At 36.8% G+C, this 19,249-nt stretch overlaps 1 protein-coding gene and 1 pseudogene across 7 annotated transcripts in view; both read right to left on the reverse strand.

The window, feature by feature from the left end:
- Positions 1-5,195: 5,195 nt before the first annotated feature.
- On the reverse strand, positions 5,196-6,271 carry LOC110564468 (glutamine synthetase-like; annotated as a pseudogene).
- Positions 6,272-11,328: 5,057 nt separating this feature from the next.
- Nrg3 (neuregulin 3) overlaps positions 11,329-19,249 on the reverse strand; it is a 1,164,783-nt gene continuing 1,156,862 nt past the window's right edge. For 4 of the 7 annotated variants that reach the window (XM_060390919.1, XM_060390917.1, XM_060390918.1 and 1 more), the window contains exon 9: positions 11,329-15,107. In XM_060390919.1, the coding sequence (XP_060246902.1) occupies positions 14,600-15,107 (508 nt within the window). In that variant the 3' untranslated portion in view covers positions 11,329-14,599. Of the gene's footprint in view, positions 15,108-15,327; positions 15,400-19,249 lie in introns of all 7 variants that reach the window. The other 3 variants (XM_060390915.1, XM_060390914.1, XM_060390913.1) reach the window with 1 other exon arrangement.

Below are 19,249 nucleotides of genomic sequence, written 5' to 3' on the forward strand. Positions count from 1 at the left end.
ATCGAGGATATAGCTGTCTGGAAGAAGGTGTTGGTTCCCCAACTGATGCCTTGTCAGAATCCCTTTCATAACCCCGAACCACCAGAGGCTTTCTATAATCCACGTGTTAGGTTTCCATGGCACAAAGAGGTTATTTATCTTCACACTGAGGAAAGCAGATGGGGTCCTCCTTCCCATTCTTCATGTTTCTCCTGGCTACCAGTGGCAGGGCAACCTCCAGACAGAGTTCTGGTGTTAGTTGTAGCCAGGCAGGCTTGAGCTGCCAGAGGACAAACAACATGAGATCTTGGTAAGATTCTCCGAATGTTCTCAAATTGGTCTGAATGTGAGAAAACACTCTTCTGTCTTCATCTGAAAAGAAAATCAGTGTTGAATTCTGGAAATTTTTCTTCAAGGAGTTCCCTCTCCTTCCAAAGTTAACATTTCCATGAGAAGGAGGTGAGTCACACCTTTAGCATGTCTCTTTAGGGGACCTGAAGCTTGTTTAAGAAGGAACCACAGTCACCAAGGACCATGTATGGATATAACCTAGAACTTCCACTCAGATGTAGCCTGTGGTAGCTCAGTAACCAATTGGTTTCCCAAAGTGAGGGGAACAGGGACTATTTCTAACAGGAACTCAATGACTGGCTCTTTGGTCTCCCCACCCCCGAAGGGAGGAGCAGTCCTGTTAGGCCACAGAGGAGGGCTTTGCAGCCAGTCCTGAAGATACCTGATAAAACAGGATCAGATGAATGGGGAGGAGGTCCCCCCTATCAGTGGACTTGGAAAGGGGCACGGTGGAGATGAGGGAGGGAGGGAGGGACTGGGAGGGAATGAGGGATCGGGACATGGCTGGGATACAGAGTTAATAAAATGTAACTGATAAAAATAAAATAAAAAAAATCAAAAAAGAAAAAAAAAAAAAAAAGAAGGAACCACAGAAACCAAAGATAGCTCTCTCAGCCTTAGAGTCTTAGTCAAGTCTGGAGGAAGTTTTGTTTGTTAGTCTATGCATATAACTGTAAATAGTAATAGTGTATTTTATTGTATAGTGTACAACAAAAGTAACACATGCATTCTAATTACATAATATATATATATATATATATATATACACACATATACACCTAAATCTTATATGTAAAGTTATTCTAGCTTGGAAACTCAATGTAAATAATTCTTGGAATGGAAGACACTTTTCCTCCTTCTTCATTTCTATTGATTTTTTTCCCAAAATTGTCCTGATATGTAGACTTTTCTGCTTTTAATCCATTTATGTCCACTTTACTTATCCTGGAGTCACAGATTTCATAAATAGTTCCATTATAATAATAAAAAATGGTTTATGTGTCAGGTGTGGTGGCACATGCCTGTAATCCCAGCACTTGGGAAAACAGAGTCAGGAGGTTCTCTGTGAGTTCAAGGCCAGCCTGGTGTACAAAGAAAGTCTAGGAGAGCCAAGGCTACCCAGAGAAACCCTGTCTCACAAAAAAAAAAATTAAAAAAATAAAAATTAGGCAATTGGATTTTAAAAGACTTCCATATTTGTAATCTATATACTTAGTGTTTTATTTCTTTTTTTTAAATTTTATTTTTCTTATTAGTTACATTTTGTTAACTCTGTGTCCCAGCTGTATCCCGCTCCCTCATTCCCTCCCCAACCCCACACTCCCTCCCTGGTCTCCTCCCTGCCCCTTTCCAAGCCCACTGATAGGGCAGGATGTCCTTCCCCTTCATTTGACCCTGTTTTATCAGGTATCTTGTTTTTTCAGTTCATTGCTCATACTTGCACCTTCATTTTACTTTTCCAGATAGTTTTATATTTTTAAATGTCAAATGTGATTTTCTTTGTGTGTATGTGTTTGTGTGTGTGTATTTGTGTGCACACACATGTGTGCATGCAATACTGTCTCAGTATTGCATGGAACCAAACTCAGATCCTTCACAAGAGCAGCAAGTACTCTTTCCCACTGGGTCATTTCTCCAGTGCTGATTATTTTCTTAGGTTCTCATTGAAATCTTACTGTAACATATTTCTTTCTTCTTTAATGTTTTATGTTTTCTGGTTTGACACTGAGTTGGCTTTCAGGTATATCTTGGTCTGGCTTAATTTTCTCTTTTCATTTTGATTTTGATTTTGAAATGCTCTTTAGTGAATTGTTTTACTTCATAATGACAATTGCTTTTTAGAAGAGAATTGTTTTTGGTTTTGATTACTATTTTAAGCTGTTTCTAAATTGTTATCATTTTAACATTTGAAATTTGAAAAACATCTGGTTTTAGGATAAAAAGAAAAATTGTCAGCTTTTGATTTTTAACTTTAATCCCACTTGATTATTTTTACATTGAAAATTCTATTTTTATTCTGTCAGATTTTAATTACCCTTTAAAAATCTCTTTTAAAGTTTTGCCCTTGACTGTTTTTTACACATTCATTCTTTTTCTATCAGTCATTAACTTCTACCTTCTATCTCGTTACTGAGCATAACTTTTTTATGTTGATATAGCAGCATAATCAGAGGAAATCTCATTTAATAATGAGCCTTGACCTCTCTGTGTTGAAGGGTACATTCTCAGTCTTCATGTGTATAGATGGTTGCTTGTTGGTTGGGCTAAGGTAGTTCATTATCTCTTTGCTTTGTGTGACTAGAGATTTCCCTAGAACTTGTATCTAGTATGAGAGAGGCCACATGAATCTTTCTTATTTCTTCTGCCGAACACCTGTTTTGTCATGTTTCCAATATTGGGTCAGTGGCTAAAGAGTATTACTTCATAATCACATTTGAGAACTTAGCATTTTGAAGCAAATGGAAGAGTGTTGCCTTACGGTGCTGTATCTTGTCATATTGATCCCATCCCCTGATGGCAGCAGCAATGTTTGTAACCATGGTCATAACCGTCATGTGACCCTTTGAGTCTCCTTCATGACACTTATGTTGAATAAAATGGTGATGTTCTATTATCCACTGACTGCTTTATACATGCAAAAAATACAAATGACGCAGAAATTGGGTTATATCCATCCCCAATGTTCATTTGTTCCATTATCTTCCCTTATCCCTGTCACTTTTTATTGACAATTTGTAGGTTTAATGAATTAGTACCAGGCAGAACCATCCTTCGGTGGTCTAGAATATTTTATCCTGTATTAGATTTTTGAAGTCTTACTATCTGAAATTTTTTTATTTGAGAAATGGTAAAATAAAGACCCAAGATACATGGACTATAAGTTAAAATACAACCTCTTAAATTTTTTATCTATTCTGTGTATTGGCACATATGTTTCTTTACCTCTCTGCCTTGGTTTCACTTGAGATGATGCCAACATTGACTTTACATGGTTTTTTAATGAATATGTGTAAAATTCCTAAATTCTCACATATTCTCAATTTTTCAAAATTGTTTGCTCTTATGGTAATGTCACTTTTTCTTGGTTTCAAAATTAATAGTATATCAAATTAATTTTTCCTCCTAACTTGTCTTCCTCACCACTACATTAAATAAGAGTTCTGTAGATAGGGAGTTATGACTTAACTCAGCAAAGCCTTTCCTTACATTTTTGTAGTACTGCTAACCAAAATCTATCAATGCTACATCAAAAGACAAACTGCATCTCCTGAGAGAATGTAGTATCTACTCTAATGCCAAGGAAACATGTGTTCTTAACATTTACATAATATTAAATATCAGCATAAGTCAAAGGTAATAAACACTTTTTTTTTTTAAATCACAAAGAAACAAGTCAGAGGAAATCTTATAAATGTTAGGTTGATTGATAAGCCCTGCTCTGGTAGTTACAGTGTGTTTACAATGAGGAGTTTTCTATCTGAACATACTATACATGGCTATTAGATGCTGTCATGGCAAGAGAAAACCACAGCTGGCTTGCTGCCGACAGCTCACAGTCAACCATAAAACAGTAGGGCAAGCTGAGATGGAGGTAGGGTATGTTTACTAGAGAAGAAAAGAACAAAACTCTATAGGACTTCTAAGGAGGAAAGGAATACTATTCTGCTGGGAGAGAAGGCACTAGGACCCAAAATGACAAGTGTTTTCACTCCAGGCCTGACTTCAGTTGCTTCAAGAGCCAAGTGGAATGACACATTAAATCAGACAGGCAATTCTGCAAAGTTAGAAACCCTACAAATCTAAGCTTGTTTTGCTTTTAAAAATGTAATACATCAAAAGTGACCTGCTTTAGTGACATGCTAGGCCCACCAAAAAATAACCCCAATAACACCCACCCACCCTTGTCAGTAACAATGTTCAAGTTGACCAACCAACTTATACTACTTACTCGTGTGTGGATAAGTACGCATCTTCTAATCCTGAACACAGGGATGGGTAGTGGCAAACTTTGCTACCTCACCTGCTACTGGTCCAGCATCTGCTCCTGCAGATTGGGTGGGGAAACCCCAAATAGTAAAGAAGAAGCTTAGCCCCAGATAACCAACTTTCCTGGTATTGCATTGTCACCCCCTAACTCAATGAGGAGAGCCTAGCCAAGCGCCTCAAATTTAGCACCAAGTGACTAGGATGGTTTTATCAATTAGAAAAACATGTGTCAACACAGCCATATATATATAACTTTTTTGTTTTTACATTTAAATATAAAAATACTACTCTATTTTGTGCTATAAATGGAAGACCAAGAAATAGAAATCTTTTATTCCTTTACCGTAGGAGCATCTGTCAAGAGTTACAATGAGCTGTGTTCATGGAGGGTGTGAACTCACTGTGCTCAAGCACTGAAACATAGCACATGGGACCAACTTCCAACTCCTCACCTAACTTCCATTTGGAATAAAAAGTTGGTTTCATCTGAAGAAATAACAACTCTCTATTAACAGGGGAAATGTCAATCTAAGCCATTGGACCTGCCCTTTCTATTATCCTGAAGAAAAATATCCACCCTTACCACAAATACACCCATTTTGTGACAGCTATGCCTGCTGGACTTGCATTCCTGATGAGATGAGATGAAACAGTGTGTTACATTTCCCTATTTCCCTCCCTTAAAAATATAGATTAAAAAAAAGAGGTGGGGGTTGAGTGTGTAGAGATTAAGAACTTGATCCCTTTGTTCTGGTTAATAAAAAGCAAGGTTAACAGGACATGACATTCTATCCTTTTGAGTTACAATGGGGACAACTGGGAGAAGGAAGAGCTGGTTGAACTAGAGAGGGCTTAAGATCACTGGAAGTCCAGTCAACTTAGTTTTTGTATTGGAAGGGCTCATCACCAGCCTTACTGAGAAGGCATATGCAAACTATGTCAAAGGGGTCACAATTGGCAGAAAGGAGGCAGAATTCTAAGTAACCTTTCTTCCCTTGGCCAACAGCCTGGAGAATATGGATGCTGGCATTGTGATTGGACACTCCAGCAGAAAAGTCATTGGTGTTGGAAGTTTCGTAGAATCCAGTCAGATGCTGGGCCCTGTCCAGGCCCCTTGGAATCTTAGGTGTGAATGTGGCACTGGTGCAATTTGCTTAGTTTCTCAGTGGCTTCCTCAATGTACTTTGGTGCTAAAGTTAATGCACCATTCCAGTTCCTCAGGAATGGACTTGGGTCACAGGATGCTATCATCTGAAGTCTTCACACACACTATGCAAAATGAAGCAGGCCACCCATAGACGATCTCCCAGGTGTATTCCTTCAAAGGGTCCTATTTGGAATTCCCATTGAGGTCATGCATATGACCTAAGCATTAGTCCTTGTATTCTTGACTCCCACATAAAAGCAGGCCTGGTGCTGAGCCTCCAAAATATTCCTACCATATTATTTGTCTGCTCCCACACCACAGTAATATGGGCCTTGGGGCCCAGGAAAGCCATTGGAAAGCCAAACAAAACGGTGTCTATCTGTTCTCATGACATATTCTCCTGTTTCATTCCAAATCAGGGGCGCTAGTTACTCACCATTTCCATTATAAGTTTACAGGTGTACCTTAAATTGGTATGTATAGGCTTCCAGTTATACTTGAAAACTTCATTGAATACCAACTTGTTGGGAATTTTGTGGAAGGGGTCCTAAATTATGACAAAAAAGGCTGAAATACATGTCACTGTTGGAAACTTCAGACTGAAAGGTATTAACTAGAACCATCAAAATCCTACTCAGGTAACTCTTCTCCACACCTGGGCTAACAGTCCAGGGTACTTTGCTGCATAGTATTTCTCTGGTACCATCAACCCAGACATACATTGGCTTGGACTTTCTCACCCTGAGGCATGGACAAGTACGTTTGCTTGATGCCTTTGTTCAAGTGGGAACTTGCTGAGGTGGCCATAGTAGAAGGTATTTTGTCTGGTGGCCAGCGGGGTGATGGGTAGATGGACAGGCCATGAGAGTGAGGTGAAGAAGAAAGATTGGTGTAGTAGTGATCAGACGTGTCGTTTTACTCCCATTCTCGGCTTTTGAAAATAAACATTTAACCAATTGAATTACGTGTGAGATCTGTGACAAAACCCTTCATCCATATGATGGCTTGTGCAGCAATTACACAGGTGAGAATTATTTCCAATAAATATCCGTAGAGCATATCTAGTGAATATGAAGTAGTACATAATATTTTAAACACTAGATGACTCCAATTTTCTGACATTGTATATTTGTTTCCTTTAAAAGAGTGAAAGTAAATGTAGTCAAATATTGATAGTAATTATCTTCTGACAGTAATTTGAAACTTTCTCAACTTTTGTATGTAAAATAAAATGTATCATTTTTCTAATTGGAGATTAAATTAATTTTCACATTGAGATACTTTTGCTCAGCTCAAGTCAAGTGTATACAAAGAAAGAAAAAAAAATCAAAGTCCAAATGATATTAAAACTCTGCATCTTGGCCACGTCTAGGAAGGCAGCTGAGTAATCTGAAATGAATTTTCCTAACTGTCATACTTGCTGACCCAGCCATACCATTTATTGAGCTGTGTATAATCAGGAAATGAAGCAGATTTTTTTAACTGCTAAGATTCATATATATTCCTTATATACTGTATGTAATGTTAACTTTTACACCTTTAGTTCTAATCACACAGTTTAACTAAAGGAAAGGCATTACTTACAATTTTAAGTATTTACAGATCCTATGAAACTCATTTATGAACCTGCCATCCCCTTCCAAGAAAACAGAAAATTAGTGTGCATTATTATATCAAAGGTGGGTTATTGAACAGTAGTAAAGGAATTGCAATAATGTGAATTTCAAATGGTAATAGTATGTTTAAATAAATTATAAACTGTAGTGTGCATAGCCTCTAAATTCAATGTTTACAAAGAATACATCTTGCCACAAGGCAGTATGACATTGTTTAAATTATAATATAAAAGAATAGAATAAGAGAATAATATTGTAAAACATAAACATATGTAGAAAAAAGGAATGAAAAAAACATCATTTTAAAGTTATAATATATTGGAATGAATGACTAATTAGTTTATTATATTTCACACTTTCACCGACATTATGTTCAGAAAAACAGCATAAAATAAATGCAAAACAAACAGACCATGTTTAGCGCACTGGTGACTGTTTATTATTTTTGGCAAACAAAGGATTTCCAATGGTGCTTACTCCCTTTGTATTTTTAAGTTAAATCGATTGGACACCCTTCACCCAATTAAACAAAAGAATGCCACAACACTTCTCAGTCTATAGAATGCTTTTTGGCTATTTTGGTTGTTTGGGCCCAAGACCACAAGTTCTGTGTATGTCACATAGTTTAGTTTTAAAGACCTATCTGTGTCTTTCCATATTTGATTCAGTGGCTTCTTGCATGCTTAGTTTAAAATATGAAGCATTCAATGAAAGTTGTCAGCGAGGAAATAATGATCAGACAAAACATAATATGTGTAAAATAGAATTGTATAAAAAAATAAGTACAGGTTCTCATTGATTCTGTGACAGATTGTAAAGGATGTTAAAAGTGAACATTTTAGTATAAATGTATGTTCAATGGTACAACTAATTTTGGGTTAATAAGTATGCAGATGAAATGTTTTATAGAAAGAAGTCTAGTTTTCAGGAGAGATTTTTTTTTTTAAATTAGCTTTGTTATCACAACAAATAAATATATTTGCTTGACATTTCTTCTCTTTGTAGCTTTTGAGTTTTAGGAGGCAAATATTTTATCTTAATCCTTTAGGGATATTATTTACTAGTGTGTCTTTGTAATTTGCTGTTTAAAGAGGAGTAATTTGGTTTTGCTTACTTTCCTTCCTTTTCCTTAACTTGATGATCCTGAAGCCCCTTATGAACACAGAAATAACTGACATGAGGAGCAATTCCATGCTGGGAAAGTCTGCTAACAATATGAGGAAAACTAACACACCTAAGTTCAAGTGGAGAAACATCATTTTTCATTTAAAGGTTTTCTAGCTTATCCCTCACTAACATGATAAAATGAATAAAATTGCATTTGTCTCCTCTTTTACTTGAAAATCTACAATTAAGAAAGCAAAACAAGATGGGGCACATGCAGGAAAAGCACAACCTAAGATAATCTGAATTCCTCGATGCAATGAAGGCCCCAAGGAGCTCAAATGTGTTGGTGATAGTCGGGGTTTCCCACCAGATAAAAACGTGTCTGATGAAATCACAATGCAAATTGGTTGTGAAATTCATGTGTAAGTTTTTAATATTTAGCAGGATTGGTCTTTACAATTGCGTATTTGTGAAAAACACAAGCCACGGCATTTCCTTCTAATTATTATTGTAGGTATGCAATGGCCACATCTTAAGATGTCACAATTTTTAGGGTGAAAATTGATGGCCTCCCATTTATTTCTGTATGAACAAATGTATCCCTCCTCCAGAATTTTGTTGACATGAGAGCACTCAATAACTGGTTGTGAAGGATAAAAAAATATACCAATACACATTCTTGCTACATGCACTTCTTAATAAGACATACTAGATTCAAGGTCTTCATGTGATTGATATGTAACACAGCTGAATGTTCTGTGTGCATGTAGTTTTTTAAGCCCTTAAATTTGTTTGTTTACTGTAAAAAGTATTTCATAAATGTAAAGTATATTGCAGTTGTTTCAATGATTCATCAGACTCTAAACATATATCAAAAGCAAGTAGAATGTGGGGTTCCCCTAGTTTGATTTTTTTAAATTACTCTATAGAATCTTTATAACCTGAAATCACAATACAATTGAAATTTAATGTCTTTGATTCAAATATTTTAACATTGTTTTAAATAAATGAAATAAAACAATATTTCATAGTTTCATTGAATACTAAAAAAAGTTAGACTTTATGTGATCCTGACCAAAACAAATTGTAAATTGAAGAATCGATGCTAGTCTGCATGGGTTTAAAGAAACATATTGGTATTGATTTGTCAAAACAGCAATTATAAACAAAATGCAATAAGTACACTGCTTTTTGTGTCCTCAAAGTTATGATTATTTTGAACCTTAATGTGAAACTGTCAACTGAGAATTCATTCAACCTTAGAGTTTATTTTTAAAAGTTTGAGTTTTGCCAGGTATATTAATACCATCAAGTTGAGTAAGCTGAGGCAGGAAGATAGTGTGTCCAATGATACCCTGTGCCTTATGGCAGTACTGTTTCCTCAAAACAAACAAACAAACAAAAAATTGAGATGCAAATACTTAACAGCATCAATGTATAGCTTTTATGTACCAAATGAGTATGTGTACTACTTCTGTAACTGAAGGACATAATGAAGGTTTCATGCCTGGTTTGCAGAGGCTTTGCTCTGCTATTGAAAAACTCTCACATTTCCTTTAAGACAAATGTTAAACAAAGTTTGACTTTTGATTGTCAAGTTTTAAAATGTAGTGTTTGTTGGCCATCCCTTCTTCATCACCTGACCTTGGTAAATTTACCTTAAATATAACCATGATAAAAACCATGTTACACCATGGCATCATCTTGTTATCAATGCCAATCTTATTTATAGATTGATACATAGGTTCCAACTTCCATAAGATTTTTGTGAGATAGCTCTATAGGCATGAATTACATAAAGAGCAGTGTTTAATGAACGTATAAATTGATCAGTCAAAATCTGGATTAGAATGAATGGATAACAAGGTTTTTGACTGAAAATAAAAAACTAAAGATGAAGTAGACCTTAGGTAATGGATGACGTCAAGTAACCCCTCTTATCTGCAAGTTAGAAATTTTCACAAAATGTATGTCTAACTCATTTCCAACAATACCAGGTGTTTCTTTTCACATGGTTCTTTCATTGGCAACAATACACATGCAATCAATACAGGTATTCATGACAAGCAATCATCAAAGAGCAAGAAGCTTGCTCTCTGTTTACCAATTCGTGTGGTCATTTTGTTACTGATTTCACTGGGGTGCCTGACATTAGCTCATAGAGCTCCGTGCCAACAACACTCTGCCCTTACTACAGTTCAGTTTTACCACAGGTCAAAGACATTATTAGAAGTATACTTAATTGTTTTCAAAATGGCATTTCAGACAATTATATACTTTAGAGACAGTAATCATTTACACTCATTCTTTAATTGTAATTTTAAAAGAAAATAATTCAGTGTTAGATTTTGTTAGTTTGGCAAAGAAAGAGAATTAACTGAAAATGTCTGAGAAAACGTTACCATTTCTTTTTCCGTGAAGGTCTCATGGCATCCCATGAGGTGATCACTTGGCATTTGTCAAAGTAAACAAAGATAGGGATACCCAAATAACCACTCCAATTTAATATTTATATTTACTTATATTGTGGGTGTAATCACAATAGGAAACAGACGAGTAAAAGGAAAGAGTAGATCTCAAGGAGGGAATTTCTTCCTTTTACCCTCAGTATTTCTTTAAAAGGGAAAGAATGGGAAAAAAAAAAGGAAGAGATAAAGCTTATTTGAAAGCTTCATTTTCAAGGCCTATTGAGTATTTATAAAATTGAGAACAGCCTAGAAACCTTGGACTGGTCTTGCCTGGAATGAAGACTGAATTTCTGAAGATATAAACCACGTAGACATGCTATCCCATTGAAAACACTGTACTGAAGCTATACAACTGAATAATAATAAAAAGTATTATTTATATATAAAATGTTTCCCAGATACCAAAAGATCAAATAAAAATCCCACCCCACCTGCTGTGTTCCTATGTATATAATATACTCATTTGAGAAATGTTTCTTAGCACTTAATCTCAGGTTCACAGGGCTGGAATCAGAGACCACCCCACACCCTCACCCTCACACACACATTAGGGACTTGTTATTTCCTATAGCACCATATGGCAAGATAGGTGTTGGGTGATGGCTGCAAGTACTGAATGTATTCTGGTAAAGAGCTGGTTACTGGCAACCTCTGCTTTGGGCACCAGGACCCTTCAAAAATTGTAGCTATTCTTTTCACAACTGAGGGAATATTCTGAAGTCCGTATGGCCTGCCTACTCTTTTTAGTCAGTGTGTTATCTGACTACTTTGTGAAATCCTGAGAGCAGTACCCTTCTATGCCTCTTCTTTTGTTACTTAAAAGGGATGTGAATCATTGGATGTGTGGTAAATTGACCTTAATTCACAGCAAGGCAGACACTGTAGTAGTCTGAAAGAGAGTGTCTAATATACATAGGAAGAAAATAACCCAGATGCTGCCTCTCCAACACCATTTCTACTCTACCTTCGGAACACAGATTGGTCAACAACGGCATTCCACAATAGCTACCAGTATTTAAAATGTTGTGTTATATATAAAAAATACCAGACCATGACTCAAAGCAATAATAATAATAGTAATAATAGTAATAATGGGTGATAGTCAGCCTCCAGTTAATGATGTATATGTTGCTTTTTTAATTACTAGTATCTGTTCCTTTCATAAAGATGAGGAAAATGAAGCAAATTCAAAGATACTGTGTAGAAGTTATCATGTCCTACTTAGCACATGAGCTTGAGAAAGAAAGCAGTGATGGCTGAGGTATCTGCCAGGTCAGGTTACTGTAGAGAGTCTCAGTGCTTTCTGCACTTGGCACTTGTCAGCTGGTGATCTAGGACGTGCCCTTTGAACTTAGATACCTTGCAGTAGTTCTTCCTGTTCCAAGAGGAAACAAAGGCCATGGAAACTACCACAAACATCTGGTTCTGTGGAGAATTTTGTCTTGAACATTAAAAAAGTAATGATAATTATGAACTTCCCATAACATAGTCATGATGTGCCTGATACTTGTTATCTTCAGAGTGTAGAAAAGGCTTGTAGCATAATTATATGATATACAATCCCTCATAATTACATGATATACAGTAAGATCTTATAGTGAGACTTAAGTTATATTGATCATACGTTGTTTTGATTTTTGTTTTTTGTTGTTTTTATTTATGTTTTTATAAAGGATATTTAAATAACTTCAGTTGCTCACAGTACCTGTCTTCTTAGTTATATGAATGGAATCTTTAGATAAACAATACGTAACATTTTAAGAACAAAAAAAGAAAAGAGCAAAAAAAGCCCATTAAAAAAAAACAAAACAAAACAAAACAAAAAAACCCACAAAGTTGACTTTAACACACCAGTGTGGCCTCACCATTGTTTGATACTTGGGTAAATAACACAACAGTGCTCAACTAGATGCTCAACTTTCAAGATTTTATACACTACAAACATCTTCTACGTTTTCTTAAATAGAAAATATTTTCAAGTAAAAACTAAGTTGAGGAAGAAGATATTTAAAATTTATATTTTTGGAAACTATTATAATGTTACTGCTATAGTCAAAACAACCAAACTATAATGGCTACTAATGATGTCACACAAATTTTATCAGATATAATGTAGGTTTCCATCAATGTGTTTTCAACGTCCAAGACCTTGGATTCCTATTAAGCAGATTTGATTAGATTTTTTAATACTCTTTCTTTCCTTATGTGGCATTTTATTTGTTATCAATGAATGTTCACAGATAACAATTTACAATATATTTAACAAATAACTTACCTCAAGAAAGAATTGTATGTATTCGCTGCTTGTGACAGAAACCAATGATATTTTAAACAAGCTTTTCCAAAACTAAAGTAAAAGCAATCTTTTATGTACTTTCAAATACTGTGCCTTTTTATTTAAACAGTGTAAACATAACAACACCACCAATAATTGGATAAAGACTGGGAATGTGAACACTAGTTTCCTTGAATGCCCCATGAAAATAAGGGAAAATAAAACAGACACATCTTCAGGAGAGGTTTTCAGTTCACCTTAGCAGTGGTAAAAATATTGCTTTATTCCAAATGAACATACAACACAATTTACTATTTGGGGGCATTGCTTGTGAACTGAGTAGTCTGGGATTTGTGGTTTTCAACAATTAATTCCTTCCACATTAACCACAGAAGCCAATGCCTCTGTCTACACAGAGCAGACTTGCTGTAAAATAGCAATGAGGATGACAAACAAAATGGTCAACTGTCAATTTGTTAATTGGCTTGTGTTAGTAATTTAAGTAAATGATTAAAAATAAACACATCCTCCACTAATTTGCTTTGTGTTGCTGATATCAATAAGCCACAGGCTATCTTTTTCAATTGTCTTCACATCAGAAAATGGTCTAGACATTGTCAAGAGTTTTATAAGACCCCACCATGCAAGTTAACTTGGTTCAAGAAGTCACTAACCAAATTTATATTTAATGGAAAATTTAAAGTGAAAAAGATCTAAGAGGGAAAATCTCTTCTGAATATTAGATTCCCTGATGTTTCAGAACAAATTTTAGCAAGCTTTAATACACACACACACATGCACACACATACGTACAAGAAATATGTGTGCATACAACATATGTGCTTGGGTAAGTAAGCCAAGCGCTTGCACCCTCACACCTGTGCACACAGGTATACACACACACACACACACACACACACACACACACACACACTGAAAGGTGCCCTTTCAGAGCTTCTTAATACTCCCCAAGAAAAACATTTTTAGCATGAATTTTTTTGACACAACATTGTCATTTTGTCTCTTTTCCTATAATAATTTCCCACTTCTCTTGAGGGTCTGTGCTTTCAAATTACAGAGAAAGATGGCACATAGAGTAGCTAAGATTGCCCAGATTACTCCTATTTTCTGTCTTCCTTACAGTTTATGTTTTCCTGCCATTCTCTAAAAACCAAATACAAAGCACTACATTCCTTGACATGACATAATCTGTGGTGTGAGCATTGATGAATAGGAATTTAGGGGTTGTAACTCAAGAGTCAAATGGCCAGGACTACCTGCTTACTAGCACATCTGCTCTTGGGACAAACTTCTTCTCTTTGAAGCTAGGTGAACACGAGTTTCTTTTCCATATAGATACTGGTACTATGGGACCAAAGGTTGTAATTGGCCAAATCTTCCAAGAGCCAAAGAGAACAGTGAAGGGGCTAACTGAAATTGGATTCAGAATTCTCCCCAAAAGCTTTAGTGGTAAGCTTTATCCCTCCTGAAACGTTTCTTTCCCTTTAAAAAAATATTTTGTTAAAAAACACTATGATATGAGGGCGGCAGACTATTTGGTTTCTTCTAAGTAGATGCTCTTAAATTAATGCATATAAATAATTTGTATTGAATTTCCTCTCTTTCCTGTTGAGCAAAGCATAGAATGCACAGATTCCTACATCTTGAGTCACTTGGTTAACACAGAGTCTCTTTGTATTTCATTTCTTAAGACAAATTGTGCCTCTCTTTCTGATTTGGCCGTGGGACTCAGGGGGAGAAAGGCTGTGTTTTCGCTCGCACTGTCCTCAGTTTCCACACTCGCCAGTTCATAGTCTTCTGACCGTCTGGCATCAGTCAGAATCCGGATCTGTTCCTGCACAGTCTCTAGTAATATCTTCACTTCCTGTTGTTCTTCTAGAAGACGATCACTGACTGGAATACTCGCATTGACAATGTCAGCGGAGTAGGAGTTTTTGCACCATTTAATGCTTTTGACTTCAGAAATTCCTGGCATTTGCATGCAGGTTTCTTCTAGACCCATCGAAGGGATGATGGGCACAGAATTGGCCCTTGGGGATGAATAACCCACTAGGTCCTTTTGATCCAAACTATTAAAATAAGGGTTTGTTTCTCTTGAAGGCAGTTGCATATTTATTGATGCATTCTGTTGGGTTCTTAAGCCATTGGATGCATACCTGAAAAAGATGAGAAGAATGATAGTCACGCTCCCTGTGCCTATGAGGACTGTCTTTCCACATGCACCATCTCACTGACTTCTCACAATAACCCCATGAAACGGATACTACGCTCCCACGGACAGAGAAGTAAATTGAAATTCAGGTCAGTGAAGTGACTTGCCCAAGGTCACACAGAAAAATAAGTGACAGACTTAGACTCAAACCCAGATCTTCTTACTTTAAGTCCAGGGGTCTTTCAACACACCACAGCTGTATAGGCAGGTGGGATATAGTCTTCCTGACCTCTATCCTAGAATACAAATAAATGGGGATTGAGCACGTAAGTGTGACCTTTTTCATCGTGACAAACAGGACACTACCATGGCATCTCTTCGCTCATCACTCAGCCACCCTCTCAGCCCTGGGACTGTCTAGTAGACTAAGGTTGTCACCATGATTGCTGGCTATCAGGAAACTCATATTGACCATCAAGGTACTCTAGTCCTCAAAGCTTCTGCCTTACTCATGGAATATAAATCAGACTGCTGCTGGCACTTTGCCCTGTACAGATTACCTTGCTGGCCCATTGCTGAACCAGAGGACAAAGGCAGATCCATCTAATCCTTCTGCCTGCCCAGCAGAAACACCAACTGTGTTCCAGAGGATCCTCTCAATCCAGTGCTGCTCCTTCCTGTACCATACGTGAAAAAGGGTGGGCACTGATGGGCAGAAATGGCTTGTCCCAACCCCAGTGTGCAAATTCAAGTAACTTAAGGATCCCAGGATTCGAATTTTGAAGGGCTCAGGGCTGCTGACTTTCCTCCTTTCTTGTGTCAGGAAGGAAACAAGTATATCAGATTTTATGGAAAGGTGTTTGGGGGCCCTGCATGGTAGATTTTTTTTATTTTTCATGAGTTATTTTTAAATACTAAATGTTAATATGTAAGCATGACTTAAACATATCTAATTTCCATGTAAGAGATTTCCATGGGTAATTTCCATGGCTTACATTGTAACATAAATAATTGTTTTTACACATGTAAGGAATAGTTGCAATGAAATGTATTGCATAGCTAAAAAGGAGTTTCTACTGTGAGGTCACAGTAGGAACAGTTTCACCAGAATTAGTAAAGAGGGGTGAAGAGTAGTCGTGTCTTTTCTCACTGTATCCAGAATATAACCCTGATCTAATGAACACATAATGAATGAATATGTGTCGAAGGAAAGTATTCTTTTATAGTTCATTAACTAATATCAGAATTAACAGCTAACATTTACACAGTGACTTGAAAAAGTAATTTCACCTCTAATTACTCCATAAAAAACATTTTAGTATATTATTCTTATGTAAGAATTTCAAGGAGCATTCATATGCCCTGCCCCAAGTTATACCTTTACATAAGAGACAGAAGGAGGACTCAAACCCAAGTGTCTAATTGTTACTATAAAATTCAGAACCAACTAATGAAGGGACATCTTAAGGTAAACTACACTAGAACATCTTTTAGGGAGCTTAATTTGATACAGCCATGCATAAGAAAATTCCTTGTGGATCTTATGACAGAAAACCAGAGCTAGCCATGCAAGGCTAACTGTAATCCCAGTACTCCGGGAGACAGAGGAAGGCAGATCTCTGTTTGAGGTCAGCATGGTCTACAACGTAAGTACAGGACAGGCAAAGCTACACAGAGAATCTCTGTCTCTAGAAACCAAAATAGAAAGGAAGAAAGAAGGAAGAAGGAAGGAAGGAAGGAAGGAAGGAAGGAAGGAAGGAAGGAAGGAAGGAAGGAAGGACAGAAGAAGGAAAGAAAGAGAAAGGAAGGAAGGAAGGAAGGAAAGAAGGAAGGAAGGAAGGAAGGAAGGAAGGAAGGAAGGAAGGAAGGAAGGAAGGAAGGAAGGAAGTCAGATTCTAAAGGTCTGATCCATAAAGCAAACCTAAGGCCCATTGTTTAGACCTTGGTATGATACTTCCAGAATATCTGAATATAGAGAATATATACCTCCCTTTTCTGGTTTGGTTATTGATTTGGTCAGAAAACTAATACACAATTTCACCTTTTCTCATGGGATGACTAATGCCATTTTATCCCTATCCTCAAGGTATTCACCAAGAATATCTTCAAGGAATATCAAAAGTAAGATGCATCAGGTTACAAACTAGATGAAGTGGAAACTCATGACTCTTTTTTGAGGATGTTAATCTATTTTTGAAACATTTCCTTTGATTAGCCTGTAATATATCAGTTAATTGGCCTGCCATGGACCAGTGCAATGCTTGGGCTTTCTTACCACTGCTGGTACTGATGAGAACTCCAGTCAGAGGAAAGTAACCTCAGTCTACATCTTCCCTGTTCTAAATCCTTCTGTACTAGGATAGGTGATGGTGTCAGGCTGGGTACAGTTTCCAACCGAGGAGAGAATCCACATACATGAACCCTATTTAGCAGACTACAACCACATGTTTGGTAAACAGGAACAGATGGCTGATGGCTCTTACAAATTCATTCACTCCCCTTTCAGGCTTAGGGCAGATTTGAAGAATGTTAGCTGTGAAATTCTATTACCAGCCCCATTCCCAGTCCTGAGAGACAGTTGGTCACCCAGGAGTAAAAAATCGCTGTTTTTAAGAATTGTGATGAGAAGGATCCCTAAGATTAATTGTGCTGAAGCCAGAGTGACTGACAGAGTCAACATGTATCAACAGTGGATGCATTTGGCCCAGGGGAAATGCTTGTGGACAGCCAGCTACAGAAACTATTGCCAATCCAGCGGAGACTGAGCCAACACAAGCGTACAACCACACAGGCCCAGGAGGAAGAAGACAGGACAGAACATGAAAACCTCTGAACTCTGGGAGGTCTGTGAATTCGTGATTCAAACCACAACCTGCTACAGGCTCTGAACATCCTTCTATCAGGAATACTTGGGGTGAGAGCCAGAGCAGCAGCTGAAAGGAAAGAAATTACAGGCCAAGATGGGTTTTCTAGACACTCACATATTCTAATATTCACCATAGGGAAAGGGTGTATACACTTACAAAGTCCTATGAAAAAACATTGGTTATTGATAAAGTAGTTATGAAACAAAGTCAGTATAGGTATAGGGTAAATGTAAAGCTCCTTTCTGAGGTAAGGCCAAGCAAAACGCTACCAGCTTCTTCAGTTGCATCACACACTTTGAACAACTTAGCTGCCCTGTCTCCTTGCATTCTATCTTCTAGCATCCTTTTTTTTTTTTTTTTTTTTTGAAACACATATCAAGCTTAATCAGACAGGGAGACAGGGCATCAGTCCATCTATTTCATGTCTAGAAGAAAAGAGAAATGTAAATGCTATGAGCTGGACATTCTACCTGCTATGTTCTTAGAATTAAAAATTAAAACAAACAATCTGAAATAATCACCCAAATTGCACAGAAACCCAGCCTGGCTCATTCAGAAACTTCTAGACACAACTAGAACCTTATGTGGAGTAGATCTAGATCCTTTAAATTAATGATAGCACTATGAGAATTGCTATGGCAAGCACTGTTTCTGTGAATACCATGTGCCTGGACCAACATGGGCCAAAAAAATACTTCTTTTCTGATCTGATCAGCAACCTTTGCTCCAAGCAAAGACTCAGATGACAACGTTTTCTGAAATTGACACAAGTTGTAAGGGCTAGGGATCAAACTTTAATCATAAGTTATTCCATGTATGCTTGGGTAGTTTACACTAGAGCCTAGTTGTGATTAGAGCCTATCTTCCATTTCCATTCTCTGACTTAAGCCCTATGTGTGTGTTGCCTCCTGTGGAACATGGTGCTTTTGTATTGTATACAATAGCCATGGTAACCGTAGTCGCTGATCCCTGCATAACACAAATAATGAAGATACCTGACTTCTGAAGAATTTTCCATGGCTTTCTGCTTTTGATATTCACCTAAACCCCACATTCAAGAATAGTGGGTGGAAGTAGTCAAGATACCTCATTTATGTTATAGATTATCTTTTTAGAATTTTTGTCCATACTACTGATCAGAAATTAATATTTTTTACTAAATTATTGATAAGAAGATACTTTAGTCCTTCAAAGCTTCCAAGAAAGCTTTTTTAAAAACAGGTATATACTAAGTTAGTGTCAGACTTCTAATTGTCTCCTATGTTAGACCCTTGCTTTA

This window comes from Meriones unguiculatus, chromosome 9 (assembly GCF_030254825.1).
Source record: "Meriones unguiculatus strain TT.TT164.6M chromosome 9, Bangor_MerUng_6.1, whole genome shotgun sequence".
Lineage (NCBI taxonomy): Eukaryota > Metazoa > Chordata > Mammalia > Rodentia > Muridae > Meriones > Meriones unguiculatus.